Source organism: Coccidioides posadasii, chromosome 2 (genome assembly GCF_018416015.2).
Source record: "Coccidioides posadasii str. Silveira chromosome 2, complete sequence".
In the NCBI taxonomy this organism is placed as follows: domain Eukaryota; kingdom Fungi; phylum Ascomycota; class Eurotiomycetes; order Onygenales; family Onygenaceae; genus Coccidioides; species Coccidioides posadasii.
In genome coordinates, this window is record NC_089408.1 from 2177549 (window position 1) to 2196951 (window position 19403).

A 19403-nucleotide genomic window follows, 5' to 3' on the forward strand; every position below is an offset into this window, starting at 1 on the left:
GCCGGGTTCCGAGTAAAGCATAGGAGTGGGGCCTCGCTCTCCATTTGTGCAATGTCGAGAGTAAAACCCAGGCTCCATTCTATATTCTCTAATTTTCTTTGCCTCTCATCGGGAGTATTCCCATTGTGAAAGCTTTTGTGCGTGGGCCGTGGCAGGTAGGCCGCAACTGATGTGTGGGCATGCTGGACCCCAGCTTCACCTAAACAGCATCTGCCGTCAAGGGGCAAGAAACACACGAATATCACTTGGAAGATCAGCCGCATTATTTGCAGTGCCTGTTGGACCGAGATGCATGCGGTTAACTAGTTAAGGTTGCAGGGTTCAAGCTTCCTTGCGTCTTGGTGATCTTCGCCCCCCGAAAACTCAAAAGTCCTCCCCTTTCTTTTGACTCGGCCCTAAGTTTTCATCTGGTGCTTTTGTTTGTTTCTCCAGGACACCAATATCTCTGATCTTTTGTTGGAACTGAGGGCACAGTGGACCCGCAGTGAAAGATCTCCTATCTCAATAGGCAAAGTGGAGCCTTTCACTGCGGCCTGGACGGGTTGCCCTCATAGTGAAGAGTAGAATTCATACTATAAGATACTACTCTTCAAACTGAGAGCAACTGCTTCACTTCTAGAGACAGGCTAATGAGTTAATTTTCCTCTATTGATGACCTTGTTAAGTTTATCACAGGGGAACTGAGTCATTTAAATATTTGTATCTGTTGTATGCACAAAATCCCAAGAGACACCCTCTTATTGACATCCTTTTGTCTGAAAACTTTTTAACCTGTTCTCGGATCTTCTTTCAAACAATGCCAATAATTTAACTCTAGAGTACATCTTGCTCTGGGTTCTTGCTTGAACAAGTCAGCTACAAGAAATTTGCCTATCTATCAGGCCCAGCAATTGCTGACTTCTCAGGTTATACCCTGTTTTCCAATAAGCAGTTAACTGATACGAAAGTGAGAAATCTGCCTCACTGTAGCCTTAGTGGCCTCTTGTCTGAAAGGACAACTTAGATTATCCATCAAGCACAGTGATTAATAATTATTATTTGTAGCAAGTATACCTGGAAGTAAATGTCACTGGAATTCATACTTCTCCCTTGCTATCACCATCAGGCGAGTGGACTGTTACATTCCACGAGTAATGTCTGAGAAAAGGGAGTTGTAACAAGACTATCCTTTCCATCAAGCATGTTATTCGCCTGTGTTTGCGGTTCTTTCTCCATATCTTACTATCCACCCCGAATGAACACTCTCCTCCTTTTCGGGAACACATCAGTGGAAAGGTGAGTAAAGTGAACTGTTGCATTGATCTCTCCGTCCTACATCCTGATATAACTCCAAGCCCCCCCGGGTCGTCTACGTGGAGGTTGTCCAGCTGCGCCAGGTACGGTACCAGGATTAGAAACGGGTCCAAGGGGTGAGAGAGCTTGCGGAACTTTAGCAGCAGGGAACAAGGACTCAGCCGGTGGAGAACCAGCGCCATTGCTGTAATACAGAACCAACAGGGTGACAGGGAACGTTAACATCAATGTGTCAAAATCCAGTTTTATCCCCAGGCAGCTCTAAGAGGGAACTGTAATGTACTCCATAATGATCAATTGGTCTGCTTCCTAACTAACTGAATGATTAACATCGAATGAACATTGTTGTTGTAGGATGTAGGGACTGACTGGCTTGGGGGGAGGGTTGAGCCCCAGATCAGAATAACTATTATCCTAATATGATACTGGACCATATCAGGATTTTGTTGGTCTGAAAAACCCTTATGTTTCTGAGATCTCACAGTAACCTAATTAGGAATTGTGTGAGAACCATAATTCAAATAGAGAACTGTTGGAGCACTGTAGGATTTCTATTACCCTTCCAAAAATGCTTCCTTTCAGGAAATGAGCTCAGTTCTAACACATAACTGGAATTTGAACCATGAGACTGGGGGTTTTATTTCAAATTGAAAGAATCTTTTCTTGATTCTGAAAAGTAGATAACTACTGTAGTTACATAATTCCCACTGTCCTTAAAGCTTTAGCGGCATCGCCCGGTTTACATCGCTATTCCACAAATATCATCCTGTCGAGGAAGCGGAAACAAAGCCGGTGCTGTCTTAACCCACAGCAACCTTATTTGACCTCAATCTTACAGATCACTCCAACCAAAAAGCCAGTTTTGGAATCCTTCACTACGCGCTCTGCGCTCAGTGGTTCGGCGCGGGTTTTGCCTTTCCGTGCGGCTCTGGGGGTTGGCTCTTGTGGGCGTAATATCAGAAGTAATATTGGCATCAGCCTTTTTAGTATTCTTATTTTCAGCACTCTTCTCATCATTCTTCTTATTAGCATTCTTGTTGTTAATATTCTTGTTGTTGATATTGTTCTTGTTAGCATTATTCTTTTCAGCATTCTTGTCATTGGTATTCTTGTTTTCATTGAGATTTTTGACTGCTGAGGACTTGTGGCTGCTTGACTTTACAGAAACAACAGTTTGTATCAAAGTCATACTATAAGAAGAAGATGCACCAGTCTTTAGTGCTATAGTTTGTTGCTCTGTTGAAATAAACGCAGGAACAGGCGGCACAACCACAGATGGCACCATAACTGACGGCACAGCAGCAGACGGTGTAGCAACAGATGAAGGTAAAACAGCAGGCGCAGAGCCAGAAGGACAATGAGATGTGCGAAGTACATCCACAACACTCTGGAAACCAGAAGTAACGGCATCGGTCAGACCATCAATAGTGGACACAATGTTGGCCTACGCAAAAATTAGTCTGGGATGAGCAAGATAATGGAGCAAACATACAAAACCAGTTTCAGCTGTACCATGGAGCTCCTTTGTTCCGCTAGCCAAACGCGCAGCAAGCTGATTGATAGACACTTGTACATTTCCCACTTCAACATGGATCTGCGACATTCCAGCACAAATGGGAGTAAGGAAATGTAAAGGCTCTTGAGCAGCATCATTGGGGACTGCATTGGAAGAAATTTTAAGGATGTTGCCAGGTGATGGTGTTGAATAATGATGATGTTTTGTGGAAGGACCAGCAACTGGGGACAAGGCGTGACAATGTGAAGTGTACATCTTCTTGGCTGAACCCTTCTGATGCTTTGCAACGCCAGAGTCCAAACCATGATAATCGCGTACCAAGCCACACATTTCTCTTGCGAGAATCACTTGATGAGAGTCTGTGGCAGTGAGATCCAAGTATTTCTCACGAAGACGCAACAACTTCCGTACAAGGTTGGTTGCAGACTCATGAACCTATACCCACATTAGAATAGCAAAGGAAACGAGTGGGAACCCTCTTACATCGCGGCATTTGCGGGTGGCACGATCCAAACAGTGCTCGCAAGAGTTTTTCTCTGCATTCCACACGCATGGCTCTTTTTTGTCCAGATGATCAGTGAACATGGAATAAACGCACACCGAACATGGGAAGACATCTTCCTCCTCGCTGGGGCCAGTATACTTTGAGAAATGTTATTTGCACACATACCAGAGGTAGGTTTGCAGGCTGACTGTATAATTGAAAATAGAGAAAATTAAAGACTTCTGATCAGAGTCAAGGTTTCAGGAACAGTTTATGACACTGCACAAAAATTTAAATTAATAAGTTGCAGCATATTCTTTTGAACGTTAGAATCTTCATCTCAAAGATGAGAAGTGAAGTGAACTTACAGTAAGAGTATTCTTTATATTGAAGACTGCAATGAAGTTGATCTCTTGAATTTCCTGAATTTCTTTCAAGATCCCAGAAATCTGTTGGAGGTCTTCTTACGACGTCGCCCGCCTGTGTTTCTTTTCCTCTTGGTGGGCGTGACGCCGGTATGAGTCGGATGTCTATCCTCAGGTTCGATTTCTTCGGAGTCGGATTCCTCAGCAATCTCTAGCGGTTCTTCCATGGTATAGCACTTAGTGCGTATTTCAAGGGTCGACAGGCGTCCTATGAATTTGGTTGGCAGTTCACGACGCATATTGGCGGCATGTAGGTTTTCTAGGTGCGCCAGGACACTGTTCATAATGTTGTTGGTAGTATCAGGGGCCCAGATGACGGTGTTGTTTAATTGAAAGCACTCCCTCATAATGAAGGAGATCTCCCAATTGATCTGGGATTCCCGCCAAATGGCTAACTCGTCTTCTCGCTTGGCGGCCATTTCATCCGGTACTCGCTTGACTCGGTCCTTTAGCCGGGCTTTAACAACTTTACTGTTTAATGCAGCTAAGTCTGACTTGTCATTAACAGAAGGAGTCTCTTTTGACATATTTGCAAGAATAGTTTTCAACTCTTTATTAATGGCTTGAGCAAAAGCAACAACACTCACTTTGTGAGTGTTCTTGATGATAGTGTTAGTGGTAGTTGTCCATTTGATATATGCACATTGCAACTTGAGGACCTGATCAACCATTGTTTTGGGAAAGTCACAGCAATGCTTCTTATCGCATGAGCAGTTCAAGCAAGCATTGCGGGAGCCCTGGAGATTATCGCAGAACTTTTCAAGATTTTTACTATAGTACATATCGTACTCGCTATCAACACTCGTCTTACCAAAGGCTCTTTTCTCAATTTGGTAAGACTTGACAATGGTATCCAAGGCAATTTGTGTGGCCTTTAGGCGCCAGTTGCTAATGAACTGTTGGGCCTTCTTCTCGTCAGGGCCAAAAAGAATGTCCAGTTCCTCAATAACTGTAGGATTGTCCCACCTAGCACGGCCAACTAAGGCGTCCGAAATGGCTTCTAGACCTTGTAATTGAATGGCTGTGGGAAATCGATATGGAACTGAAGCGTAACAATTTGAATGGCCAGATGGTGATGACGGCCCTGGCACTAGGTCTCTATGCGCAGCGGATAGTTGAGACCAGGTACCGGCGTCATTGACCTCCAAGTGCTCGTGATCCCCTTGCATAGCCACATACCAAGGAAGCTTAGTACAGCGAACTTTTTTGCACAGACCATGGGCTCCATGGGGAAGTAAGGGGCTTGAAATTCAGACATCACCAGGTTTGCAAATGACATCAGTCCATTTGATACCAAACTTCTTCATCATCTTTGGTACACATGGTGTCTTTGATGCAATGGATGTAGCCATCAGTGGATAGGCCCTCATTCTTCAACTAAGCCCCATCAATCCTCTAAGAAGTGGCGCATCCCTGGCAGACTGCAGTATCTCTGTGCAATCTCCTGGTTCCTCAGCAGTCAAGGTTAATGATCCTTGGATCATATTGACTCCCCTTCAATTGGTAATGGTGTCAGCAACATTAACATCAATGTGGCAGAATCCTGTCTTATCTCCTGGCTTCGCGTACTTGGCATAATAGGGGTAGGAGACTAGCTTCCAGGCGTGATCTGGCCTAGTTAGTATGTACCACAAGTAGTGTGCTGGATCCTGGCGCATTAGCTGTGGACCAATGCTATGGTACATGGTTCTCAGCCAACCATAGTTGTCCCTGCCTCCCATCATTCGTTGGTGATGATAGTACATATCATATTCACCATTGACGCGAGTAAGTACCACAGCGGAAGCGCCTTGGAGCTTATCATTCCACCAGCACATAAGCTGAGGAATGACCACAGATCCAGTAGTTTCCCGTTCTTTTTGAAGGTTGCAGTAGGATTCCTCAGCAATCTCCAGCAGTTCCTCCAGGTTATAGCGCTTGGTGCGTATCTCAAGGGTCGACGGGCGTCCTATGAATTCGGTCGGCAGTTCATGACGCATATTGGCGGCATGCAGGTGTTCTAGGTGTGCCAAGGCACTGTTCATTATGTCATTGGTAGTGTCAGGGGCCCAGATGATGGTGTTGTTCAGTTGAAACCACTCTCTCATAATGAAGGAGATCTCCCAATTGATCTGGGATTTGGATTTTATCACTCCACCATGAAAAGCTTCGACTTTAACCGAATCTGCTCACATTGCTGGCATCACGAGATTTGTCACCACCAATCTACAAAAGGAATGGGAGACAATCGGGTCTGTTGGGGAACCCTCAACAACTCCTTTTTGCATGATTTCTTCATGCGTGATCTCAGCATAAACATTCTCAGATCAAGCCGCCTCTTCACAGGTATCCTGTGGTCAGTGGGCAGCAGCAGCTGCTGCACCAAGTATTTCCTGCTAGATATCAGCTATGGACTGGCAACAAGTCTGAAAATTGACCTACATGAATTATGACATCATCATCATCATCCATGTCAGTAATCGTCTTCATAATTTCATCCACCTCCTGAGCAGTGTAACCCCTTTACTAATCGAATACTCATTAGCTACCTGTCTGCTTCAGTATTGCTAGGCTGTGGTCTTACCTTCGCCCGGGGAGAGGATCTGTTCGAGCGAGCAAGAAGCAAGGGTAAACCGATGTGGTTTTGAACGTTTGAGCTATTCAGCTACCCATTAGCTATGGAATAGCAATAGGCTGGTCTGCGCGACGACAGCAGGGCCCCAGAAGCTTGGTTACAAAGTCCATCACCCAACCCAGGTTGACAAGGTTAAACTTGGAATAGTTGCTTGTCATACAAACCTCGGCCTCTCCATTCTGAATGTTGAAGAGCGAGAGTGAATGGACCCCAAACATCCGTAAATTGACCTGTTCGATCCTCTAGGACACAGTAACCGTGTCCTGGTTCAGGGGCTGGCGGTCTGCAGCTGCTTGTTGTAAAAGACATCGCTGACGACCGCTGGCAGGCGGGGAACCATACGGTGCTGTGTGTTGAACTTAGGGTCAGGGTTAACTGACTGACCCGTCCATCACCATCCCTGGGTTTCAGGCACAGCTACCAATAATGGTCAGGACTATGCAGACCAGAACCGCGGTGGCCAGGATCAAGCCGCCCAGAGTCAAAGCGCCCAAGCGCAAGTCAACCAGAGTGGCCAAGTCCAAAATAAGGCCCAAATCAGGGCCCATGCGTACACAGCAAGCCCAAGCAGTGTCGACCAAGCAGGTATGAAGCCCACCCCCGGTCACAGAGGCACTGGAGAGACACCTGCGTGCGGAGATGGAGGCGGTCTGTGCTGCCATCAAGACGATTCAGCAGGGATTGCGGAAAAGGGGATGACCTATTTCCCTGTTGGCGTTGACGGCGGTAGTTCTTCTCTCGCTTCACCCCCCCTCTCCCCACCATCCGAAGCAACCAAGTCTCAAAATGCCGGGAGATATTCCGCCAATTAAGTTTCCCCAGAACCGAAAGAAGAAGGGGGGGCTTGAGAACAAGAGGATTAGAGCAGGCGATATGGTTGTGGAGGAATTGAAAACGACATGGACTTCTAGGGATATCATGGTATTTATACTCAGGGGGGCCAAGCTATTTGACTCCAGCCCTTCATGAATTCACTGATAACTTTCTCTCAAAAAAGGGAGGGTGATGGCACAAGCCGCCCTTTCTGTTCTCTCATATTAACAGTGCTACGCTATTCACACAAACATGCAAGCATTGCAGACAGCAGATCACCTGTTTCTTTTCCCATTTTTCATTAAAAGGAACAATAGAAGACAGGAGTCAGTGACGGAAACAACCATGATCATAAGGGGGTTAAACAAAGCACACTACGTTGTTAAAAATGCACCACCAACGCGACCTCATATGACCATAAGACTCAAAAAATGCACACGACAGCAAAATATAAACTCCGACAGAAGGTTAAAAAAAGGGGTAAAATGCATAAACCATCACCAGAAAATATGCCCCGCAATCCGGTATTTTCCACATGGACACAACATAACAAAAAAAAAGACAATTTAAATTCCCTCAGTGAATCGACTGGCACGACTGCCGTCCGCGCTATGATGGCTTCTACCCACAGCATCGCTTGAGAAAGTTCTCAGCGGCGAGCGTGGTGGTGGGTGGGGCTGCGACGTCCGAGTGGTGATGCCGGTTCTAGCACTGGTGGGCAGGCTCACTCCGGAGATAGAGCTTTCAGTGGTGACTGCTCTCGCAGGAGATGGGCGGAACAAGACTTGTTCGGATGTGTCGCTGTCCCGCGACGCAGGACGACCAAGCGGTGGAGAGGGAATACTTCGAGATTGACCGGTTTCTTTGTCGGTTTGGGGGTTGTATGATGGAGATGCGACACCGACTCTTCCTAACTCTTTCGCCAAAGCCCCAGACTCGTAAACTTTCTCGCTGACCCCGAACTCGTTATCATAGCCATCGCCGCCTGTCTCCAAGACGGACTTGAGCTTTCTGCCTCCGAGTTTTTCGAAGCCGCGTTGAGCTGGTGTGAATTCTTCCGATCGGATCAATTGGCCCGAGTTTCTCCATCGGCTGAGAGCTCGCGCTGGGGCAAAGAAGTTTGCGATGATAACGCTCGAACGAGGACTGATATTAAAGTCACTACGCGCGGTAGGCCCTCTTCCGACCATCAAATCCCGGTCTGAGGTATCAGAGAGGGCACGGGTTTGCGAAGATTTGCGTTTCCGAGAACGGATTGCAAACAGGATTATCAGTAAGATCAGAACGAAACCAGAAACCGAGCCAACAACAGCTCCGATAATGCGTGGTGGAGAGAGATTTTCGCTGTCTGAACCCTGATTCTCAGTAAAGGAATCGGTAGGCCCCGATCCACCGTTGTCGGTTGGGAAAATCCCACCCCCACCAACGTGGAGGACAGTCGATGTTTTCGAATACGTAGATGAAGAAGTAGCAATTGAGAATGACGAGGTCGATGTTATTGTAGTAGGGGTAGAAGTGGAGTTCGTGAAGACAAAAGAAGTTGAATCCGTAGAGATCGGTGGAATAGTGGTCTGGATACTTGGGGAAATAGTGACAGTCTCGCTGTCTGACGGAGACGGGACGATGAGGGTTGAGCTGGCGGATGAAAGTGTATCAGGGTAAACGTCCGAAGAGACGGGTGGCGGCGACGACACGATAGGGACGGCTGAGGTAGGCGAAGAAGGGGCTAGATGGATATTTGTGGGCTGGGTAATAATCGCGGATGATGCAGGATCAGATGTGGGCGGCTGTGGTTGTGAAGCTGAAGGGATGGACGCCGAGTCGACGACGCTGGAGAGGGTTGGAACCTCAGACAAGGATGGTATTCCAGTTGCTGAAACAGTGGCGGGAGCCGTCTGGGATGCTGGAGTCTCTTCCGAGAGGGAGGGCACAATAATTGGAGAGTTTGTTTCCGAGGGAATTGTGACGACACCAAGCTCTGAGTTCGATACAGTTGCTGGCAATGTTGCAAGTGTATATGTTCCAATAGTTGCGCCATTCTGGCGAACAAGATGGATGACAGTCTTGACAAGCACAGAGTCTGACGCTGACTGAACCTGACGCGCATAGATGTGTTTCGTCAGTCGTCCGTGTAACTGCTCGGCCACATGGGCTGGGTCTGTGCTGTGGTGTGAGTCTCCATCAGCATGGACGCTTCTCGGCGGTGTGTCATCCTCCCCAGGTTCCGGAAGCACAAGACCTCCACCTCTTACAGCAGCTTCATCCTCGTCCAGCTTCTTAGAGTTTGCTGCAAATAAAGCTCCATGCTTGCTTTTATGTCTCCTTCCCCAATGGTGGCCCATTGTAAAGGTAGTATAACTTTTTCTTTTCTTTTCTTTTGTCCTTTAAAAAAAAATACCACAGTTGTTTGAGAGAAGATCCCTGACAAATATGGGAGAGTGACTATCCGTGCAGGCCTTTGCTGCATATGGATTATGCGAATTAACAGTGATAAATAAAGGGCAGAATGAACCAAATCAGGGAACTAAAGCCAGCCTCTTGGGCCAAATTGAATGACAAGAGGCAGCGGTGTGGAATACGGCTCGCCTTTGTTTTGGGGTGGATTTATCGGTTGGAATCGAGAAGAGGAAAATCAAACAAAGTCACCTTGGATGGAATCGCGAAAAAAAAGAGAGAGAAGAGGAAGTCGAACCCTTTGTTTGGAGGGAATATGAGATGCAGAAAAAGACAGAAGAATGCTTCAAGCACATGCAACATGTAAAGCTTGCTGTGGCTGTGTTGGTTTTGATAATGAGTGAGAAACGTTTGACGCGCGAACGGTTGTTGAAATATAAAGCAGAGGCAGAAAAAAAAAAAGGAAGAAGAAAAGAGTGAGAGGAAAGGAGGGACTGTGTTATTTTTGTTGTCGAGCTACGCGACGACGAAAGGGCTGAACGAATGGACGTCAATCCTCAAGAAGATATGGGACGACGAAGAAGGGTTGCTGTCGCAACACCAGCAGCTGTTAGCGCATTGCCTGGCCGCAAGCTCGGGCAGAAAGGGTGGTATAATACCAGTGATGGCGGGGGGTCGACTCTCAGGTCATGACGGCAGCCGTCTGCTCAATGCGAGCGACGGGAAACTTTTCTGATAAGAGCAGGATGAATCGAAACGAAACGAAACGAAGCGGAAGAAGGAAGATGCGTTTCCGCGAGAAGAACACCCATGCGAAGAGAAAGGTGTAGAAAGGACGTCACGGTTTGGTCAACAGTTCTGCGCACCGGATCATGCAACGAAGTGCGCTCTTCGACCGCAACAACACCCCTCCGCTGTTCACTATTCCGGCTTTTTTTTTTCCTCCCTCCCAGCTTTCAAACTCTCTCTCACACACCCTCTCTCTGCTGCTACTTCCAATGTAGGGTTATCCGATGACAGTTCTGCGCAGCGTCATTATCGACTCTCTCTCTCCGGGATCGAACCGTCAGGCGACCTTCTGGCGACAAGTTCGTGGCGAGCAACAAAAGAGCCCATCGGCAGGGACGGTCGTGAACAAAGCGGCGGACGGCCTTTGACGTTGCACGAGGGCAGGGGGGAGGATCCTGGAGGAGGAAGAGGGCGTCGCGCAGACCTGAAGGCCGCCGACCTGCTGAGCTCAACGCACGCCAAGACCGTGTAATTAAACCACGATCTGGCCGTCGATTGGCTGGGCGGGGCCGTGCCTTTCCCGAACGGGCGTGGCGGTACCTGCAGCTGCGGGAAACTCTTGCATGGTACCGTACAGGAACACGCCGCTACGCCCAATGCGGCTAGCCGGACAACTGAATCACACGAAGTAAAGTTAATAATAGCAATACAGTACGGAGGTGTGGAACAAAAGTTCCCGGAAAGCTTATACAGACAATACTGTTTTACAAATACCTACTACCCCACCAAATTTGCTAGGAAACTCAAAGTACCCCTGAAATTGACTAGTTACTCTCATCTGAATCCTGTTCCAAATCCTCCCAAGGATCCTCTCTACCCAAATTATATAGAGCAGCTAGAGCTTCAGCAGCTTCCAAAGTCTCTAGACCAGCTGCCCAAGAATCCGCCCCAAGATCCTGCCGTTGAGAGAGCTTTCCCTTAAGCCGTTGACCCTTCCATACGCGAGGCGCCTTATAACCACCCTCTCTATACTCATTACCCCCTTCCAAGCATATAACCTCTTGAATATGATGTGGAATCCGCTCAATCCACTGTTGAATCTTTGCTTGCGGCAGCTCTTCCCAGGCTTTCTTCCATTCATGTTCAGCAGTCTTAGATTCTCGTGGGGCACCTTTAGCAGTTGTACGTCGCTTGAGCCACATCCAGGCAGGCTCAATCATATTCAAATCTGGTGAATTGCCAGGCCAAAGTAAGCGGTTGATCTTGTGTATATTGTAGAGCTCTTGTTGGTAAAAATGGGTATGTGCTGGAGCTCCATCTTCTAGAACAACAGTATTGGGTCGGGATTCAAGGCATTCCTTGACGAAAGGGAATAATTTGGCAAGAAGGACCTCCTGGAATGAAAGAAGTATCAGATTAGCTAGAGAATTCAATAGTAAGATGATAGAATCTTAACACCTTCTGATACCTATACCAATCAACTCCCCCCTTGCCTTGTCGAACAAGCTTGCCAGTTTTCACAGTGAATTTGAAAGTTGGCTTTCTTCCACGGTTTGGGCGAATTCGTAGGCGGTGAATCCCATTGACAAGCTCCCATTCCTCTCTTGCCTTTATCTCACGGTCAATATTCAAGGCATCCAGTTCCTTTTGAGCTTGACATTTGGCTGCTGCAGTCTCTGGTTCCCAAATATGGCAGGGTCCCTTCTTCTCGTACGTAAAGCAGCCCCAAAACATGAAATCTGAGGACTTCTTCCATCGCCGGCGTATACAGGTAGGATCATAAGCTTCTGAGGATCTTCTCCATACATGAACTGCTCCTCTTCTATGCCCAAGAACCACAGAAGTTTCATCAGTCCAGACAACATTTTTCCAGTCCTCTAGGGTCCAGTTCTTATGGGCAAGGCAGAATCTGAGCCTTTTTTTCCTTGCAGATTCAGTTAGACCTGGTTTCCAAGTTGGTTTGGCAATAACAAAGCCATGTTTCTTAAGAATTCGCAAAACACTTGAATGGGATATACCAGCTTCAAATGCCAGAATCTCAGTAGATTTCTCCCTTCCTGAGCGGCTCTTAGTCACAGAGGCAATGATTCCAGCTTCTTTGGTGCTTATTTCCTTTGGCCGGCCTGATCTAGGAGCATCTTCCACATAACTGAGAGAAATTCGAGGGTCATTCTTGGGATCAAAGCCACGGTCTTTTGCTCGCTTTTGAATGTCATAGAGGGTAGAAGGAGGAATCTGGAGGGTATGAGAAACATCTAAGATAGAAATTCCATAAGAGATCAAAGCAAGAGCTTGAATTCGCGTAACAAGCTTATCATGGAGAGAGATTTCTCTGGAAGGCATGGTGGGCAGATTTGATGTTTTGAATTTGGAGAGATTTGGAAAAAGGTGGGAGCCAGGCTGTTGAATAATAGGAGATACCTGCTACCCCACCAAATTTTGGTGGGGCAGCAGGTAACTGCAATACGTTGTAACAAAATAGAGTTTCCGGGAACTTTTGTTCCACACCTCCGTACGGAGTAACATTTAACATTAAGATATGCGGAGTACGGAGAAAAAAGAAGGTTAAACCGAAAAAAGAATGGAATATCTATATTCCGGTAAACTTCCGACGGACCAATAGCGGTTCAGTGCTTGGTTGGAGAGCCTGCTGGCTGCAGCATAGCTAATTCCAAGGAGAAACAGTACAAACTTTACGTTTCCACAAGATGCTGCTGGATCAATTGCTGCCCAGCTCATCATGGGCTTGAACTATTTGCATGCAAATGATGTATGCCATGGAGGTATATAAAATACAGTCTTGCTTGTTGATTGATTATTCAAATTGCTGAATCCAGACAGATCTCCATCTGTACAACTTTCTTCTTTGTGTCTCAGGCTTTGACAATCTAAGTACAACTGAACTGTATGAGTGCTATGGCAAACCATATGAGATTCCTACCCAACACCTTGATGGAAAGGCTAGTATTCCACATGCACCACCACATGTCATTTATCCCATGATTTGGAACATGCCTGCAAATGAAGTGACAGATCCTGAGGTTATTATCTCAGACTATAGAACATCTTTTATTGTTTCAAAAACACCATCTCCAACACTTCACATGCCAGCCCTGTATTCTCCACTAGAGGAATTATTCAATAAGCACATCACCACTGTAGCTGGTGTATGGACCCTGGAGGTTGTCCTATACAATGCCATGGGTGAACACTCACCCAGACAACATCATTGCTGAAATGATCAACATTCTGGGACAGCTGCCTCCATGATGGTGGGACTCCTGGACTAACTGCAGTGAGTTCTTTAACCCAAATGTGTCATGGATCATCAACTTCCAGCGCATCAGCACACCTGTATTCTGTTGTCTCCACCAACAGATGTGGGACATGGGCTGGGGTGAAACACCAGAAACATGTGAATGGGATGTTGCTGATGGTGAGTTCAAAGCTCTGGAGGATATGCTGAGGGCTATCATGACATTTGAACCAGCAGAAAGACCGGCAGCAAAGCAGCTCATGGCGTCTGAGTACATGGTGAAGTGGGCCATGACAGCGTGGGAGGCAGATGAAGCGAAAGAGGTCTTATGCTGTGGAGAACGAGCTCTAAACCCAGTTCCGGATCTATGAAACGTCTTCTTCCGAGGGGACCGTCGGGCTGACTTGTAGGTTAGAGATCAATAATAAGAAATATATTAACATTTATAAGAAAATTAGGACGTGAGTCTGCATATTTTATTTCCGCAGTAGCCAACTTCTGCATTTCGGCACTAGATTCGTAAAGCGGTACAGAAGATGGGGTGAACATTGACGCCTTCTGTACTCCGTAGACAGAAGCCCATTCCTTCAGCCCCGGGGAGGGGGGGGGGTGGGGCTGGATGCTGTTTGGTGTGGAAGTTCCAGATTTTGCGCGGCGATCCGACGAAGTCCAGCCAGAGAGGTCAGTTCTCCATCTAAGAAGTCACTCCCCTGGGCAGCGATGCCTGCGATCCCAACGAGCGCCAAGCGTCTTCTTCACGTAAACCAGGATCTGGGTTAGAGAAGGTCGGAGTCGTCAGGGTCACGTTGCGGCGTGTGGTGCGTGGGCGGTACGTTGAGAGTGTGTGCGGAGAGAAGTGTTGGCGAGTTGGGGGGCCGAAAGCGGCTCCAGAGCCGACACGTTTTGGCCGGCAGCTCGCCGGATGACCGTAAAATTAAGTATGTATGAAAAGAGAGAGAAAATATATAGAGAGAGGAGCGGATAGGCATGGTAGGTATGTACACTAGACGCATACTACTACGGAGCACATACGAAGATCTAACCTGCTCTGTTCGCTGTGATACTAGTTACGGAGTACTCCGTACCTGGCTTGAGCTGGATGACATCAGACACCGAAAAGACATATGACGAGCCAACACGGGCTGCTACGTGTTTAATCCGTATATTTTTTGTTCGGCTCTGTCGGAGCAACAATGTTCTTATTCTCTCTCTTTCTCTCTCTCTCTCTCTCTCTGGCCTTTGCAGTAATACTTCTGGCACCAACAAAGAAAACGCTTGTACAAGACGTTGTAGGCTATTATTCAGCTGAGACGCAGCAAGAAAGGGATCAAGCTCAAATATGCCTGCGACAACAATACGCAAAAGGCAGAGGAGGATCACCATCTAGAGGCGAAGTTCTGTGGGGAAAAAGGAAAAGAGGATTGCGACGAGACGCATGCAGCCGTGGTCTGCTATTCTCGCGGTAACGGGCAAAGGGGAAAGAGGGGGAGGGAAATCGAAAGCCAACCAAGTTCTTCTCAAAGGTATCAACAACCGCTTTGTAGTTATTATTATTATTATTAAATTTTTTTTTTTCTTTTGTTCCTTCACTCAAAACGTCTCCAACTCTTCTCCGACAGCCTCGGCGTCAGCGGGAATCTCGAAGCCCTCCTAAAAATTGAAGAATCAAACGCGGATCCGTTAGCATGTCCAACCAGAGCTATTCACATTTGCACAGGAGAAATCGCTGTCCGAACATCACCGTTTGCACATACCTCTGTGGAATACAGAATGGCTTGAATGTGCTTGATCAGGGAGTCCTCGTCCTTCTCCAACTCCGGGTCCGCCTCCACAGCTTGCTGCAGCAAGAGCTCGATGTCGCGGAGCTTGGCAAAGTAGAAATCTCGCTCCTTCTCCAACCCGGCGATCGCCTCTTTCTGCGAATTGATCTCCTGCGTCAGGGCCGCGGTGTTGGCCGACACTCCGCCGCCGACTCTCGGTCGGGCTGCGGTCGTGGGAGTCGCCCCTCGACGAGCGCCGGTCGCAGAGGTCGTCCCCGGTCGGGAAGTGGAGGAAGCGAGAGGCGCTCCGGATGCCTTCCGTCGACCCACGGCATCATAGTCGCCACCCGGATAGTTCTGGTCCCAGAATCTCTTGGTGAACTGGAGGAACTCGAGGTTGTCTTGCATCCGGCATTTCACAAGCGCTTCGACGGGGACCGGGCGGTCTATCTGGTGGCGCGTGAAGGTGTCTGGGGGAAATAACAGTCAACGGCGGGGGTAAAACAAAAGCAAGCCTCACACTCTGATGGATGGACAAACGTACTCTGCAGGACCTTGAAGTTCTGGATATAGGCATATTCGGTGTTGACGTTGAACTTGACTCTTGACATTGGCACGTCCACTGCCCCAATCGTCAGCCATTCACTTTCAAATACGGCTTATATTTCCCAAAATCATCGAAGTCACGCACTGAATATCGAGTCATAAACTTGACAATAAGCAGCCCTATAGAGAAAGTCCCAGACCACCAGTGTCAGTAATCATTCCCGGCACGCAAAACGACAAACCCTTTTCCTTTTCTTTTCTTTTCTTTTTTTTTTTTTCTTTCTTTCTTTATTTTAGTGGACATTAAGGTGCTAAAAGGGACACGCTCGATCCATCGCGACTTCAACGTGTATATAACTCGCTGGGATGTTTGTGGCGTAGGACGGTGGGAACTCAAGAACGGAGGAAAGTAAAAAGAGGGCGAAGCTCGTACCCGGTTCCGCATTGTTCGACCTTGGTGATATTCAGCTGGAGCAGGTTGTTTAACCATGCCAGCAACTCCTGTCTACGCGTAGAATGAAAGATTAGCCACCATGGAATGCTATTCTGGCAAATGGCATTTCTCGCCGAACAGGCTCCTAGAAGGTGGGAAGAAAAAAAGGGGAGGATGTGGAGAAGGCGGCAGTAGACACCAGGTGCAGGCAGAGACCGGAGAAGGGAACTCAAGAGATGGCATACCTCGATTCACTCATGATGGATGGGCCTTGACTTCAGGGACTACAGGATAGTGTGAGTGCTAGATCCAACGTGCAAATGCCTGGCTTGGTAAAATATGCATACAGACCCTCGTTGGGATGGCGGGGCTTGGGGATGCGGCTTCAAGGCTTAGGGCTGGACGGCGGGGAGGGTGAGGGATGTGCGAGGGCCGGCTGTCTCTCTTGATTGGTATGAAAGAGTGAAGTTGCACGGATTAATGAAGAATTTGTCATGCAAAAAAGAAAAAGCAATGGCCAAAAAAGCTAGGTATGGAAAATGTTGTTGTTTTGTTTTCTTTTTGTTCTGGAAAGTTTTTGAAGGTTCGGGATGCCCAACCGCCCAATCGAACCAAACAGAAATTCCCCCCCAAAAGCAAGCCCAGCACCATTGTTGAGGTCAAACTCCTAGATACTCCGTACAGATCCCGTCATTGCTGTCAATCCCCCAAACGGACCAACCTCGATATAACCCATTGGGCCTGTACTGCCAGTCGGTCTCTCAGGGGCTGGATTTCCACGCGTCAAGTTATTTTGATGGCTTTGATCCACGTTACGGAATGCGTCAAGCGTCGAAATCAGGATATGGGCCATTGACCCTCCCTCCCTATCCGGCCCGTAACGGCCTCGACTGTCTCGAGGAGATGCCGTTATCTGCCGGAGCACACTTCGCCCGTGCACGCAGTTTCGGCTTAAACTCCCGCTATAAATACATCAGACGTGGTTTACTCCGTCCTCAACGTCAATTTCGACGTTTATCACCATATGCTAACCATGTCTATTCGCGCGGAAGATGGCTTCTACTTGTCTGGATTCCTACCGACAAGCATATTGTCAGGCATCCCAGCACCCCCTTTCTTTTTTTTTTTTTTTTGCCTTTTTCTGGATTGAAAGCGAACCCTGGCAATGGGCGATTGCAAGGAGATATACGAAGCATGGTGTTGCAACGTTGCAATGCATACTTATCACGCTCGGCAATCAGCTGGTTTGAATGCTCGCCTATCTCTGCATTTAAAAAGTCCCTCCTCTTTCCTCTGGACTGGCATCCCGTAATGACGACGACAAAAGGGGCCTGTGCATACTTTCCGTGAAGTTAAGCCATCATGAGAGCTATCATCAGCGTCGCTCTGTTTCTCTCTCTTTCATTGCTTTCTGCCGTCAACGCGGCTGAGATCCTCTCAGCAGGAGACACAGATGATGTTATTCCGGATTCCTACATTGTTGTGATGAGGGATGGGCTCTCCACTGATGCCTTCAACTCCCACACGACACAGATCTCCGGTTTTCGTAACGAGGACCGTAACGTCAAGGCTTCATTGAAGAAGACCTTTGATCTTAACGGCCTGAAGGGATACAGTGGAACTTTCGACGAAGCTACAATCCGCCAGATCGCGAATGATCCAGCTGTACGCCCTCTTGCACCTACAGGAATCACAGCAGAGGCGTTCATTAACAAATAGCTAGGTAAAATACATTGAACATGACAGGATCGCAAACGCCCGTGGCTTAGTTGAACAGCAGGACGCAGGGTGGAATCTTGCTCGCATCTCACACAAAAAGACTGGAGCCAGGACGTATGTCTATGACGAATCCGCCGGAGCCGGTATATCCGTATGCCTGGTAGATACTGGCGTCGACGTGGACAATCCGGACTTGGGAGGCCGCGCTACTTGGGGCGCAAACTTCGTCGACAACGACGACTCCGATGGAAACGGCCACGGCACTTTCCTAGCATCCCTCATCGCAGGCCAGAAACACGGAGTTGCGAAGAAGGCGAAGATCATCGCTGTCAAGGTTCTCGATGCCAACGGCTCCGGATCATACAGCAATGTCATTTCTGGAATTGACTGGTGTGTTAAATACGCCAAGGAGCATGGGATCTCGGAGCGCATGGTTGTCAATCTCTCCCTTGGCGGGGGCTATTCACAAGCTGTTAACCAGGCTGCTGAGAACGCAGTGCTTGCGGGAATGTTTGTTTCCGCTGCCGTGGGTGGTTCAAATGTAAGCGGCCCCGGGGGTCACTGTCTACGTACGTAAATTTGATCTTATTCTCTCCCGCTGACTATATCCAGCGTGACGCGCGCAACGACTCTCCCGCCTCAGCCAGAGGCGTTTGTGCCATCGCCGCGAGCACGATGGACGATAAGGCCGCTCTATTCTCTAACTACGGTTCAATCGGTAACTAAGACATTTCCCTCAACCCCCCGGAAAAAAAAAGAAAAAGAAAAAGAAAAAGGGCAAACGGTGAAAACCACCTCGGAGAAAGATAATAGCTAATTTTCTTCGTTAAAAAGTGGCCGTCTACGCACCAGGACAGAATATTATGGCAGCTGGAAGAATGGGCTCGGTAACCCTCTCCGGTACATCTTTCGCTGCAGGCCACGCATCTGGAGTGGGTGCCTATCTCCTCGCCCTCGAGAAGATCACAGGTGATAGGGTCTGCAACCGTATCAAGGAGCTCGCTATTCCCGTGATCCGCAATTCGCCTTCAAACACCACGCGGCTCCTGCTATACAATGGTAGCGGGCGTTAAACGAGTCTGAAGCTCACGGGAGGCGAAGTTTAGGCATATGTATTCTGTAGGCTACAGTCCTTCCAGGAAAAGATACTCGAGATAAATACCGAATATATCAGATTTCAGTAGATTTTTGCCAATTTAGAGGAGAGAGAAAAAAAAAAAAAAAAGGAAGAAAAGAAAAACCAAAATAAGCAAGGAATCAAAATGCAACGCAATTGCCAGCACATGCATGTATGAAGAACCCCGTTTTCATCCCAAAAGAAGTAATATGCCGTTAGTCCCATTCCTGCATAGTTGATTTAGAGGGAGTGGCAGAACCCCAAAAAAAAAAAAAAAAGAATCCTACTATCATTCAAAAGGGAG

General features: G+C 47.7%; 8 protein-coding genes across 8 annotated transcripts; 2 read left to right on the forward strand and 6 right to left on the reverse strand.

The window, feature by feature from the left end:
* Nucleotides 1-2125: 2125 nt before the first annotated feature.
* On the reverse strand, nt 2126-3394 carry D8B26_003238 (uncharacterized protein; the record flags this gene model as incomplete). The annotated part of the gene is made up of 3 exons (XM_003068487.2): nt 2126-2737; nt 2786-3244; nt 3293-3394. The coding sequence occupies 3 exons, from the start codon at nt 3392-3394 to the stop codon at nt 2126-2128; spliced, it is 1173 nt and encodes a 390-aa protein (XP_003068533.2).
* A 332-nt stretch (nt 3395-3726) lies between these two features.
* Nucleotides 3727-4887, reverse strand: D8B26_003239 (uncharacterized protein; the record flags this gene model as incomplete). The annotated part of the gene is made up of 1 exon (XM_066124080.1): nt 3727-4887. One exon carries the CDS (start codon nt 4885-4887, stop codon nt 3727-3729), a length of 1161 nt encoding a protein of 386 aa, XP_065980156.1.
* A 327-nt stretch (nt 4888-5214) lies between these two features.
* D8B26_003240 (uncharacterized protein) lies at nt 5215-5805 on the reverse strand (the record flags this gene model as incomplete). Its single annotated transcript, XM_066124081.1, has 1 exon — nt 5215-5805. One exon carries the CDS (start codon nt 5803-5805, stop codon nt 5215-5217), a length of 591 nt encoding a protein of 196 aa, XP_065980157.1.
* Nucleotides 5806-6054: 249 nt separating this feature from the next.
* Nucleotides 6055-6641, reverse strand: D8B26_003241 (uncharacterized protein; the record flags this gene model as incomplete). The annotated part of the gene is made up of 4 exons (XM_066124082.1): nt 6055-6090; nt 6140-6218; nt 6282-6354; nt 6497-6641. 4 exons carry the CDS (start codon nt 6639-6641, stop codon nt 6055-6057), a joined length of 333 nt encoding a protein of 110 aa, XP_065980158.1.
* Nucleotides 6642-7711: 1070 nt separating this feature from the next.
* D8B26_003242 (uncharacterized protein) lies at nt 7712-9487 on the reverse strand (the record flags this gene model as incomplete). The annotated part of the gene is made up of 1 exon (XM_003068486.2): nt 7712-9487. The coding sequence occupies one exon, from the start codon at nt 9485-9487 to the stop codon at nt 7712-7714; it is 1776 nt and encodes a 591-aa protein (XP_003068532.2).
* Nucleotides 9488-13008: 3521 nt separating this feature from the next.
* Nucleotides 13009-13895, forward strand: D8B26_003243 (uncharacterized protein; the record flags this gene model as incomplete). The annotated part of the gene is made up of 3 exons (XM_066124083.1): nt 13009-13038; nt 13106-13435; nt 13647-13895. The coding sequence occupies 3 exons, from the start codon at nt 13009-13011 to the stop codon at nt 13893-13895; spliced, it is 609 nt and encodes a 202-aa protein (XP_065980159.1).
* A 1218-nt stretch (nt 13896-15113) lies between these two features.
* On the reverse strand, nt 15114-16775 carry D8B26_003244 (uncharacterized protein). Its single transcript, XM_066124084.1, has 6 exons — nt 16509-16775; nt 16264-16335; nt 15976-16010; nt 15829-15906; nt 15279-15754; nt 15114-15174 (listed from the first exon to the last, which is right to left on the reverse strand). The coding sequence occupies exons 1-6, from the start codon at nt 16520-16522 to the stop codon at nt 15115-15117; spliced, it is 735 nt and encodes a 244-aa protein (XP_065980160.1). The 5' UTR covers nt 16523-16775; the 3' UTR covers nt 15114.
* Nucleotides 16776-17625: 850 nt separating this feature from the next.
* On the forward strand, nt 17626-19055 carry D8B26_003245 (uncharacterized protein; the record flags this gene model as incomplete). The annotated part of the gene is made up of 4 exons (XM_003068484.2): nt 17626-17928; nt 17987-18523; nt 18595-18700; nt 18817-19055. The coding sequence occupies 4 exons, from the start codon at nt 17626-17628 to the stop codon at nt 19053-19055; spliced, it is 1185 nt and encodes a 394-aa protein (XP_003068530.2).
* Between the last annotated feature and the right edge of the window lie 348 nt (nt 19056-19403).